The sequence below is a fragment of the Pantherophis guttatus genome, chromosome 5, assembly GCF_059756535.1.
Source record: "Pantherophis guttatus breed Tessera chromosome 5, ASM5975653v1, whole genome shotgun sequence".
NCBI classification, from domain to species: Eukaryota; Metazoa; Chordata; class Lepidosauria; order Squamata; family Colubridae; genus Pantherophis; species Pantherophis guttatus.
The window spans coordinates 12831363-12844995 of record NC_142067.1 but is presented as its reverse complement, the minus strand read 5'-3'; the positions used below and the strand labels follow the sequence as shown (position 1 = coordinate 12844995).

Below are 13633 nucleotides of genomic sequence, written 5' to 3'. Positions count from 1 at the left end.
ACACCCTCCCCGCCATGGTGCAGGAGGCCGAGTGGGCCACGCCCACCATGGCCATGCCCACCCAGCAACCGGTTGCTAAAATTTTTGAATCCCACCCCTGATTAGATAGTGTCATCAATGCAATGAATATGAATTTGAGCAAACTCTGGGAGACGATGGAAGACAGGGGACCTAGCATGCTATGGTTCATGGGGTTGTGAAAAGTTGGACATGACTTAGCGAGAGAACAACAAGAAGAAACCAGGTATTGGGAAGAGGAGGTGTGAAAGATCTACCTGAATCGTCCAATTGAATCTTCATGGCTGTAGTCCCACTACTTGGATTATAATTCTGACAATATGCAAAACAACAACGAACCTCTCATGATCTGACAATTTAATTCATTTAATTGGCTCCCACCTTCTGGGACATCGTACCCCACGAGTTGAGAGCTACTTCCCACCTTTTTGGCCTTCCATAAGAGCATCAAAACCAGCCCCTTTTGACCGGCCTGGGACGCTGATGGAGGCATTCCATGTTGGAGGTGATTAGTGGACCAGGAAGAAGATTCCCAACTCTACCCCCATGGTATTCTGATTTTATTCTATTTCTGTTTATTTAAAACTTAATGGGTCTGGGTAAGCCACCCAGAGTCATTTGACAATGAGATGGGCGGAACATAGATTTAATAAATAAATAAATAATAAACAATAATTAAGTCAACTCTGAGGAACAGACATTGTTATTCCCATTTTACTCTTTTAGTACTATGTAAGACTGAACCAGCGTTCAGCTGAAGGGAGTTTAAATAATCATCATAACCACCATTAAAGAAGAAGAAGAAGAAGAAGAAGAAGAAGAAGAAGAAGAAGAAGAAGAAGAAGAAGAAGAAGAAGAAGAAGAAGAAGAAGAAGAAGAAGAAGAAGAAGAAGAAGAAGAAGAAGAAGAAGAAGAAAGAATGTCATTAAATTACATTCATTCCTCTTTCCTTAAGAGACACATTCCTGTTTTTAAGAGTCCTATTTTGGACAAACTCAACAAAGATCACAGTTGTTGCTGTCCATACATCAACCTCCCACGTAGGTTTTTGAACTTAAACCAAGCAAGCGAACAAAACGTTGAGTTTACTTTCCAAATTCCAAAGCCGTTTTTAAAATGATTCCTTGTGAATAAAAATGTAAACAGAATCTTCTTTGTCGAGAGCTCGGTCCCATGTGGTCACGATGGAGTGGCAGAATAAGATTTAGGCATACAAACGTACAAAGAACTCAGTTTGATTCCATGCGATGGGAGGGGACACATTTATCATTCACGTCCATCAATTCACAACGTCCTGGTATGAATTTGGTCATTATTATTTAAAACAGGAGAAAGTTTGCTCTTCTATGTTTCTGTCTCCCTCTTTGGAAGGGTTCTGATGAAACAGCGTGGGAAGCCACAGGGACATTAGAATTCGTTTATATTCCTTCCGAAAATTTTGGTTCAGAAGCCCGTAAATTATTGCATTAAGGCAACTGTTGAAGTAGGCCATGAAGTAGCTCACCACAAACAACCACTCGGGGATTTTGGGTGCTACTTCGGAAGGATTAATGGCCACAGCCAGGCCTATTAAGTTCAACGGCGCCCAGCAAAAGGCAAAGATCACAAAGACAACAAACATGGTGAGAAAGTTTCGGAAGTCGCTTGGTTTTATCTTCAGCTTCAGTTCCGATTTGACTTTCCTCCTGACTCGTATCACCAGAATCCAGATCCTCAAATAGCAGAAGCTCACAATGGTGATCGGAAGAATGAAGTGGATGACGACAACGGCAATGGTGTAACAGGAGCTGGTTGTTTGGGCGAAGGTGCACGAATAGATCCTTTGATCGTACTTGAGGGAGCCAACGAAAAAGTTCGGAACGATTGCAACCACCGTGAGAACCCAGACGAGACAGACATAGAATATTGTGTTCCGCCAACTGTACACTTTATTGTATACAAAACTGTGGCAAATGTAGCAGTATCTGTTGATTGCAATGGCGGTGATGTTGAAGATGGAACCGATCACGCTCAATCCCATCACAAAGCCGCTTGCTTTGCAGTGTGTTTCACCCAATGACCAGCCGTTGTGAAAAAGGGCAACGAGGACTAGAGGATAAGGATACAAGGCTACCACTAAGTCTGCCAGGGCCAAGCTAACCACAAACGCATTGCCTGAAAAAGAAAAAGAAAAAAAAAAGAGAGAGAAAGGAACAAAGTCAAGATTTTGGATATCCAAAACGAGAAACTCTTTCAGATGTAAAGGACAAATTTCAAGACAATATGCATAAAGGTAAAAGGTAAAGGTTCCCCTCGCACATATGTGCTAGTCGTTCCTGACTCTAAGGGGCGATGCTCATCTCCGTTTCAAAGCCGAAGAGCCAGCGCTGTCCGAAGACGTCTCCGTGGTCATGTGGCCAGCATGACTAAACGCCAAAGGCACACAGAACACTGTTTCCTTCCAACAAAGGGATAGAACTCACAAGCTCCTGGCATCTAGTCTGGTGTCTTAACCATTAGATCGAACTTCCTTGCAATATGTTATGTTCCATTTTGTACCAGGTCAGAGTGGAGACTCAAGTAATCTCATTAGGCCCGGTCCCTAATCTCATTAGGCTCCCAGCCTAGCCTCTTGGAGCCTGCCCAGTTTTAAAGTTCAATTGTAAAAGATTTAGATCCTGGCCTCAAAGAAAAGATTTCTCTTATCATATCTAACACAGGATCTGGATTACTAGACTCTTGGAGAGAGGTTAGAATGTCTGTTGGCTTATTTACGAGGCTGCAAGATTATTTTTATCTTATTAGTTTTTAAAAGAATTATACAGCTGTCCCTGTTGTAACCACAACCTGGGCAGCTCACAAAACAATAAAAATGCCACCCCCAACAATCAAATAAAAGCGCAATAAAAAAATGCATGGCGCCTTGAGGCAGCACTCTCTCACTCTCTCACACACCCACATACCATCTTGCTCAACATATCCGAAGAAACTCTGTTCGTACTGAGTAACTCTGAGATTGTTGACCACAACACAACACATTCATTTGGCCGTATCCTGTGTGGTGCCCTTAGTTGTGCTGGATTGTGGTTGTGGTTGTGGGTCTAACTGTTCTGAAGGCTCGAGCCAGATCTTTGTAAGGATGACACTTCCCTATCCATAAATCCTTCAAATTTCCTGCAGACCAGAGAATGCTCCTTCATTCTTCCCCTTCTCTTCATAGAGAAATATATCATTATGGTCTCCACACATAAAGTTACTCAGTTACCATCTCCCTAGCAAGTCTTTCCGTTCTGTTGTCAGCTCTGGAAGCCATATTAGGCCGGAAGCTTCCATGCTGCCACCTTCTCATGTGTGAGGAAAGTAGGAGGGGGGGATTTAGTAGAGGGGTTGTCTGTAGACATAATAGCATTCTTCCTGTTGGTCAAGGTCAGGGCGATCCTGCATCTGGAGAAGGAGTGGTCGGAGTGCTGTCTCGAGATGGGACGGCAGTTGATTGGAGCATGTGATCGGCTGAGGAGTGAGGAGATGGTTTTGGGGGTTTTGATTTACTGAGGGAAAACCCAGACCTCTCAGATTCGGCTTTTCCCCAGATGTGCCAGTTTACCTATCTTAATAAATAGAACTTTGAAAAATGCTTGCTTCAGAGTCTTTACTTGGAGTTGGGGTTTTTCTGGAACGCTGACATCTGTATTATTAATTCAGGTTAAAATGACCCTCAGTTGCCATCTTGTGCTCATTGGAAAAGAACATATAGTACATCAGGGGTCGTTTCATCGCTCTTTGTTAACTATTTGGCTAACTTCCACAATCTTTTTTGTTCTTATAGGTAGAGATTAAACAAATAATTTTTTTTTGAAAGAACAAAAACAAAACGCCTTGATTTTATGATCGGATTTTAGATGGGAAAAAACCAAGCCATTATTTAATCTCAAAAGGTTGACATTCCTTTCGGAAAAGAATACCGAGGGAATGGACAAAAAAGGCCTAACAGTGCTACATTTGTCTGATGATAAATAAAAATTGCTAAATAGTCCTTATCCAAAACAAAGGTCCCCCAGTTTCCTTCTTCTCTTGTTCTTAATCTTGACAGACTTGAACATTGGGAGCTATCTAACACAATGAAATTCAATGGTCAAAAGGTAAGGCTCTACATTTAGGCAAGAAAAACAAAAGGCACAGGTACAGTATAGGTGGTACCACACTCATTAGTGGTGAGAGGGATCTTGGAGTCCCAGTGGACAACCATTTAAATATGAGCCAGCAGTGTGCAGCAGCTGCCAAAAAAGCCAATACAGTTCTAGGCTGCATAAACAGTGGGATAGAATCAAGATCCCGTGAAGTGTTAATACCACTTAGTAATGCCTTGGTAAGGCCACACTTGGAAAACTGCACCACTTTTGATCACCACAATGTGTAAAAAGATGTTGAGACTCTAGAAAGAGTGCAGAGAAGAGCAATGAAGATGATTAGGGGACTGGAGGCTAAAACATATGAAGAACAGTTGCAGGAACTGGGTATGTCTAGTTTATGAAAAGAAGGACTAGGGGAGACATGATAGCAATGTTCCAATATCTCAGGGGCTGCCACAAAGAAGAGGGAGTCAAGCTATTCTCCAAAGCACCTGAGGGTAGGATAAGAAGCAATGGGTGGAAACTAATCAAGGAGAGAAGCAACTTAGAACTAAGGAGAAATTTCCTGACAGTTAGAACAATTAATCAGTGGAACAACTTGCCTCCTGAAGTTGTGAATGCTCCAACACTGAAAGTTTTTAAGAAGATGTTGGATAACCATTTGTCTGAAGTGGTGTAGGGTTTTCTGCCTAAGCAGGGGGTTGGACTAGAAGACCTCCAAGGTCCCTTCCAACTCTGTTATTCTAATTAATCATAACATTCAGGTCCCAAAGGTGCTTTTTCAAGAGGCAACTGGACTTTCTGTTTTTTCTTTGAAGACGTTTCGCTTCTCATCCAAGAAGCTTGTCCAGAGCTGAAGAAGCTTCTTGGATGAGAAGTGAAATGTCTTCAAAGAAAAAACAGAAAGTCCAGTTGCCTCTTGAAAAAGCACCTTTGAGACAACCATGACCTGGATGACTGAGAATCTCCATAGACATAACATTCAAGGTTTTATACACTGAAGAACTGTAAATGGGACCTAGGTAGGATTTTATTCGGGACAATCAATGGACTGAGAAATCAATATCTAAATGGATTCAAGCTTTTCATTGGCAGAGTGTCTTTAATGGGAAGGAAACAATCGAAGCTAGGGTCTTTTACAATTTCTGTGAATTCAGAGAATCATTATGTTGAAATGTACTTACAGATCTCTTATGACTATATCAATTTGTTGTCTGTATGTACACTGAGAGCTTATGCACATGAGACAAATTCCTTGTGTGTCCAATCACACTTGGCCAGTAAAGAATATTCTATTCTTCTTTTTCAAAGAAGTTCTTTGATTCTGACTTTGGGGTTCGTATTCTTAGGAGTCTCAGTCTATGAGTCTGCCAACTAAAATAATATGGTATAGGGTCTCTGCTTAGATCAGAAGATCTCCAAGGTCCTTTCTATTATGTACAACATGGCTCTATCACACAGTTCCCATTATGCTACAGTATGAATTTAGAATTTGATCTGAACAGACGGGATTACATTCAGTTCGTTTTTTGTTAAATTTAGCTAATATATGGGATTGAATTTATAAGAGGAATTATTGAGTCTGTCATCTGCACCTCTTTAACTATCTGGTTCGGTTCTGCAATCCAACAAGACAGACAAAGACTTCAGAAGATACCTAGAACTGCAGAAAAAACAAATACTACCAACCTGCCTTCCATTGAGGACCTGTATACTGCACGAGTCAAAAAGAGGGCTGTGAAAATATCTACAGACCCCTCGCATCCTAGACATAAACTGTTTCAACTCCTACCCTCAAAGCGACGCTATAGAGCACTGCACACCAGAACAACTAGACACAAGAACAGTTTTTTCCCAATGCCATCACTCCGCTAAACAAATAATCTCCTCCCACTTATGACTGTATGACTGTAACTTGTTGCTGTATCCTTACAATTAACCAGTATAACGATTGTTTCCTAGTATGATTCGATTGCTTATTTTTACCCTATGACTATCATTAAGTGTTGTGCCTTATGATTCTTGATAAATGTATCTTTTCTTTTTATATACACTGAGAGCATATGCACCAAAGACAAATTCCTTGTGTGTCCAATCACACTTGGCCAATAAAGAATCCTATCTATCTATCTATCTATCTATCTATCTATCTATCTATCTATCTATCAGGAGAAGCAATTGAGTTTTGTTGTTTAAAAAATCTGACTTTGGAACAAAACATAGCAAAAACTCCATTAACTCAGATTTTGCTCTGTAAAGTAGAGAGAATCTGTACATGTATCTGTATGTGCATCCTTTTGTTTCAAAGAATGATACGGTCTTCCCTAGATTGGTCCTTCCAGTCATGAGATATGCCAAATGTGGTACTTTCCAGGTGTGTTAATTATATTTCCCATAGTTTCCGGTAAAACAATAAAGTTGGCCCGGAATGATAGGAAATGTACTTCAACACATCTGGAGAGCATTAGGCTGGGAAATGATAATGGACAATGGAGATAAGATATCTCACTTCTTTCTTTTTCATTTTTGCTCCTATGAATCAGTCTTGATTCCTGGCAAGTGCTGGGAGTAGTCCCTGCAGTTGTCTTGGCAATGTTGAGCAAAAGTGGTTTGTCATTGTCTTATTACTAAGACAGACAGAGAATGAATGGCCCAAGGTCATACAGCTGGCTTCCTGCCTAAGGCAGGACTAGGATTCACAGTCTCCCAGTTTCTAGCTTGGTGCCTTAACCACTACACCAAACTGGGTCTCCAGACTGAGAATGTATTTTTCAGCACCATAGACAGCTCCAGGATGGGCATAGTGGTAATGTTAATTCAGTACATTACTGTACTATATTTGGGGATGCTTAAAAAAAAAAGAATAGAATAGAATAGAATAGAATAGAATAGAATAGAATAGAATAGAATAGAATAGAATAGAATAGAATAGAATAGAATAGAATAGAATAGAATAGAACAGAATTCTTTATTGGCCAAATGTGATTGGACACACAAGGAATTTGTCTTTGGTGCATATGCTTTCAGTGTACATTAAGAAAATACATTCATCAAGAATCATAAGATACAACAGTGATAGTCATAGGATACTAAATAAGCAATCAAATCATACGAGGAAACTAAATAAAACAATATAAATTGTAAAGATTCAAGCAACAAAGTTATAGTCATAAGTAGAAAAGGAAATAGGATGGATGAGAAGAATAATAGTAATACAGTCTTAGTAAATAGTTTGACAGGGTTGTGGGATTTAGTTGTTTATCAGAGTGATGGCATTCAGGAAAAAAACTGTCCTTGTGCCTAGTTGTTCTGATGTGCAGTGCCCTATAGCGTTATTTTCTTAAAAAAAGAAAGAGCATTTCTCCCCCCCCTCTATATATATGAATATTTTTGTGCCAATTGTTCTGATTGATAATGTTATTTCTTTTCAATAGTGAAATCAATTTATGTTTCGCTATGATCTTTTTTTCTAAACACTGCAAATATTTATTTTTCATAGCTGTGGTTGCCATTCTTGCCTCTTTGGCTAAAGCGAGCTATTAATTACTCTCTTCCACCCTTACCGAATTCAGCATCCTGTTCCTGGAAATTATCTTTTCCTGCCTGCATTATTTAGAATATACATCTACCTGTTTCAAATTTATCTATCCCCACAATTTTTTTTTTAAAAGCATCTGATTACAAAATTGCAATAATTTAACCTTCACAGCTCAAATACAACAAGCAAATGCTGAGAAAGTAGATGGCACATCTTTGGGGGATTTTGGTACTTTTATTTACATATTCTTTACAGCTGACTTTCAGACAGCTTAGGATCACAAAATCCTAGATTCATAAGAGGCAACTTAGACCTACAAGTCAAACAACCTCCCAGTCTGTGCAGGTAACCAAATTACCTTCCTTTCATATGTTCAGATTTTATATTTTTGCAAAACACCACATCCATTCACAAAATTGCACGTAGAAAAAAGGGGGTAGCCAATCCTTTTAGGGATAAGACCAAAGACGGTTGGCAACTCAAAGGGAAGGATGCTGATTATGTAACTGGCTTTGGACTCTCTGATTGGTCAGTTGGAAGGGGAATACTGATTGGTGTTCCCTGTACATTTTCTGAGTAACAAAGTTGGCCAAAGTGGAGATGCTTATGAGTCCCATTCAGATGGTTTTATGGGGAACAGAAATGCTGGTTGTGTGGAAGTGTTCTTGCTAGATTTCTTGATGGAACCATGTTCTTAGTACTCTGATTATATTTTCATAAACATGGTAACAGTCTTTATGTAATGTGATATCTGCCAAACTTATTAGGATGTCTACAGTTGACTCTTAGAATCCCATATGCTTTTTGAATGCTCTTTCTATAACTTCTTTCTGATTCTGACATCTTTCTTACTCTCCCTTTAGCAGAAAACTGAGTATAATCAAGATCACCACAAAGTGTTAGTATTGCTTTATAAGGCCTTGGTAAGACTGCATCCAGTTTTCGTCATCACAATGTAAAAAAAATGTTGAGATTCTAGAAAGAGTGCAGAAGAGAGCAACCAGGATGGTTAGGGGACTGGAGACTAAAACATATGAAGAACGGTTGCAGGAATTGGGTATGGTTAGTCTAGTGAAAAGGAGGACTGGGGTGACACGATAGCAGTGTTCCAATATCTGAGGGGCTGCCACAAAGAAGAGGGGGTCAATCTACTTTTCAAAGCACCAGAAGGAAAGACATGAAGCATTGGTTGGAAACTAAACAAGGAGAGCAGCAACCTAGAACTAAGGAGAAATTTCCTGACAGCTAGAAAAATAAACCAATGGAATGGCTTGCCTTCAGAAGTTGTGGGTGCTCCATCACTGGAGGCTTTTAAAAAGAGACTGGACAGCCATTTATCCGAAATGGTACAGGGTCTCCTACTTGAGCAGGGAGCTGGACTAGAAGACCTCCAAGGTCCCTTCCAACTCTGTTATTCTAAGTGTAAGTTCTCTGAACTTTTTGCTTTGCTGGAAAAAAAATACATTAAGGGTTGCATGAAATTAAACGATGCATATAATTTTAGGAGTGCAAGGTTCTCATTGGTAGTCTAGTTCAGTATTTTCCAACCTTGACGAATTCCAGATGGATGGATTTCAGCTCACAGAATTTCCCAGCCAATATAAGCCTCTGCTGAATATTCTGGAGATTTGAAATTCACCCGTCTGTAACTTGCCAAAATTGGGAAGCATTGATCTGGTTCCTAGAAGAGATACATTATGCATCATTGGATGGATGATTTCTGAAAGCTATGGCTTCTCGATTGCATATTTAATTTCTTCTGCTTTGCTTCTTCCCGTTCTGGCTTATGGTACTGACTTGTGTTCCATCCCAATGAAGTTTTCCTAGCCTCTGATTTAGTTTCTGAATTGCCAGATGGGTCCATAGCAACCAAAATGAACCTTTGAGAGGTTTTGAAACTCTAGATCTTTCTCCTACTAATAAATACAAGAAGCATGGATTCAGACACTATGTGCTTGCAGGGTCAAATGTCTTCAAAAGCCATTGCTGGTCTTCACCATCTGTTCCTAGATTCAACAACTTTATCACAATGCATGAAGGTTTTGTAGACCGCAAACAAGCAGAGGGGTTAATAGTATGGTGAGATAGCCTTCACCTAAAGCTTGGAAGTATGTACAGTCAAGGCTATGGTGTTCCCAGTTGCAATGTATGGCTGTGAAAGTTGGACCATAAGAAAGGTTGAGCGCCAAAGAATTGAGGCCTTTGAACTATGGTGCTGGAGAAGACTCCTGTGAGTCCCTTGGACTGCAAGTGATCAAACCGGTCAGTCCTAGAAGAGATCAACCCTGACTGCTCTTTAGAAGGCCAGATCCTGAAGATGAAACTCAAATACTTTGGCCACCTAATGAGAAAGAAGGACTCACTGGAGAAGAGCCTAATGCTGGGAACGATTGAGGGCAAAAGAAGAAGGGGACGACAGAGAACAAGGTGGCTGGATGGAGTCACTGAAGCAGTAGGCGTGAATTTAAATGGACTCCCAAGGATGCTAGAGGACAGGAAGGCCTGGAGGAACCTTGTCCATGGGGTCGTGATGGGTTGGACACGACTTCATAACTAACAAAAACAAAGCTTGGATGGATTGCTTAAGTGAAGAAGTCTAGCAGAGTGGTGGAATTATAGACTCACCAATCTAGATTCCTACATTCTAAATCCTACATTCCTTTGTGTCTTCATCACAGACAGCACGATCTCTTTCTCATGACATGCACAGGATCCGATAATCCTTTGGCTTATAATGTTTTATATTTATACTATTTCATTTCTTATATGCTGCTCCGTTTCTGGAGCTTCACAGAGGCTTATAAGATATACAAAACGTTTTGAATACAAAATAGCGATAAGAAATAATCAACACACAGGCCACAATTTGAAGTTAGCATATTTTAGTGGTCTCCAAAAGCCCTGCAAAGTTATTGAGGGGGGGGGTATTCCCAAAATTTCAGGGGTAGGATATTCCAAAGAATGAGGACTATGACAGAGATAGGTTGACTGTTACATCCCTATAGATCATATTTCCTTTCCAGTTCAATTTTTAGAAACCTACCTTTTCCATGTCTTTGATACAAGTACTTGTTGTGGTCTGCCAGAGGCCTGCGCGGATTGTTGCTGATCCTGACGACAAGGAGGCCGGTGTGATACTGCGCCAGCAGCCTGTGCAGCCGGCGCTTGAGTTGGACAGCGAGGAGGCTGAAGAAGATGTGGTGCCAGAGGCAGGGATTCAGTCAGGGCCTTCAGAACCTCCAGAGGCTCCTTTAAGTGAAGAGGACGAAGAGGAGGAGCCTCTTCTCAATGCACGGGCACGCAGAGCTGCCAAAAGGCAGGAGTGGTTCCTCAGGAGGAGGTTTCTTTGAGAGTAAGGCTTGGGGCTAATTGGCCACTCCTTTAGCCTATTTAAGAAAGAATGCAGCTTGCAACAAGCTGCAGGAAACAACTTTAGTTTGCTAATCATCGTGTTGGGATTTCTCTTCAACCTTGCTTCTGGGCTTTCTGCCAACTCCAGTAAAACTCTGACTATCTTATCTGTGGAATTCTGGCAGGCTGTTAAGAACGCTTATTAACAGTCGGCATTTGCCAAAACTGTGTTATTTGAGTAAACTAAGTTTTCTTCAGAGTTTGTGTGTGCTGTGTTCTTTGGGATCCGTAGCCTGGGGCAGAACAGTACTCCTCAATTTACAAACATAATTGGGACTGGAAGGTACTTGTTAAGTGAATTGCACCCAATTTTACAAACTCTGTTGCTGCAGACATTAAGTCAATCATTGTGGTCGTTAAGTGAATCACACAGTTGTGAAGCGAACCTGGTTCCCCCACTGACTTTGCTTGTTGGAAAGTGTCCAGGAAAGTCACAACGATTTTCATAAATATATGCCAATTGCCAAACACCCGCATTTTGATCATATGACTATGGGGATGTTGTGATGTTGGTCGTAAATACAAGGATTGGTTGTAAGTCAGCAGTTTTTCAGCAGTGTTATGACTCCACATGGTCATAAACGAATGTCATAAATTGAGGACTTTCTATTAAGCTGAAAGAAAATGAACCACTACAATTTATCATACTAATGTGGTTTACAATGCAGTTAGCAATAGCACTTAGACTTATATACCGCTTCACAGTGCTTTTACAGCCCTCTCTAAACAGTTTACAGAGTCAGCATTTTCCCCCCAACAATCTGGGTTCTCATTTTACTGATCTCAGATGGATGGAAGGCTGAGTCAACCTTGAGCCGGTGAGATTCGAACTGCCAAATTGCAGTCAGCCGGCAGTCAGCAGAAGTAGCCTGCAGTACTGCACTCTAACCACTGCGCCACTGTGGCTCAGTGGTTAGTGCTACTAATCATTGTCATCTCCTGAATTCCAGCTCTGATCCATTGTAGCCAGAACAGCAAATGGTAAGGGATGATAGAAACTGCAGCCTAACAACACTAAGTGGTTCACAGCTCATCTATGCATAATGGAGACATATTATCATTCAATATACTAACCACCTCTGGTTTTCTGACCAAGGGGGGGGGGCGGCCTGTCAGGCCTGGAAGCCATCTTTTGCATTAGGCCTTCAGACCTGCCACGTTCACTACTGTGGGAAACTGGGAGGGGGGATTGTATGGAGCCAGGGTGATATATAGTCATAATAACATTCCTTTCTCAGAGAGTCAAGGACAACTTGCCCTGCACCTGGAAGGCTGGAACAGGGAGGCATCTCCAGTTGGGATGGTGCTTTGATTGGACCATGTGATGGACTTGTGGGTGTTGGGCAGGGAGTTGAACTTTCCTTTGGGTGGGGAAAACCTGGAAATTTTCAGATTCGGGTTTTCCCAGATGTGCCAAAATGACATCTCTAATAAAATGGAACTTTGAGGAACTTCAAGCCTTGGAGTTTTCTTTCATTGGGGGTGTTACTTGGAACTCTGACATTAGCAGAGTTAAAGGAATGCCATCATTTATAAGAGTGCACGAAATCCCCCCCCAAATCTTTATTTTTATTTTTTTGGGGGGGGGGGGAAAGAAGTTGGAAATGCAGTGCAAACAACTTGCAGATTCAGGGGCTTTGGAGTGAAATCCTAATACAGGAGGGATGTGGGCTTCTACCTGTCAGAATGTTAATGCATTGCTCACTTGTTTATTAGACTGCTAATTACAATAATGATAACCATTTTAACCATTTTGAAAAGCAAGGGATGTGGGTGGGCCTGAAAGGATCAGCTTGAAACTGAAGAGAAACCTCCTACTTTCTGCCTACCCACAGACTCTGAGGATTGAGTCAAACTAAGTAAACTGGAAGAACCTTATGCAGCAAGAAAAAGATGAAATATATACTAGTCTTCATCCAGCAAAAATCAACTGCAATTCCCCAAAATAGTTGGAAGGGACCTTGGAGGTCTTCTAGTCCATCCCCCTGCTTAGGTAGGAGACCCTATAGTACCACTTCAGACAAATGGTTATCCAACATCTTCTTAAAAACTTCCAGTGTTGGAGCATTCACAATTTCTGCAGGCAAGTTGTTCCACTGATGAATTGTTTTAACTCATCTTTAAAGGTTCTCATCTTTAAAGCTCTCCCTGGCTTAGGGCCCGGGTATTTACGAGACCACTTTTTGCCACCGATAATCTCCCACCGGCCAATGCGCTCCCACAGAGAGGGTCCCCTCAGGGTGCTGTCGGTCAAGCAATGTCAACTGATGACCCCCAGGGGGAGAGCCTTCTCTGTAGGGGCACCCGCTCTCTGGAATGAGCTACCCCCAGGAATACGACTGATCCCGGACCTCCGTACTTTCCGCCGAGTGTTGAAGACTTTCTTATTTCAGCAAGCCAGGCTGGCTTAAAATTTTAATGGGTTATTTTATGGGTAAAGGGTTTTAAAATTTGTGGACGCCAAATTCTGTTTTAACTTATTTTAATTTCTATATTGTATGTATTTTAATCTTGGCTGTTCACCGCCCTGAGTCCTTCGGGAGAAGGGCGGTATACA

At 41.2% G+C, this 13633-nt stretch overlaps 1 protein-coding gene across 1 annotated transcript in view; it reads right to left on the bottom strand.

Moving 5' to 3' along the window:
- Nucleotides 1-975: 975 nt before the first annotated feature.
- The window catches only part of MTNR1B (melatonin receptor 1B), a 42414-nt gene continuing 29756 nt past the window's right edge, over nucleotides 976-13633 (bottom strand). Inside the window, exon 2 of the mRNA XM_034408501.3 lies at nucleotides 976-2172. Within this exon, the coding sequence (XP_034264392.2) occupies nucleotides 1334-2172 (839 nt within the window). The 3' untranslated portion in view covers nucleotides 976-1333. The remainder of the gene's footprint in view (nucleotides 2173-13633) is intronic.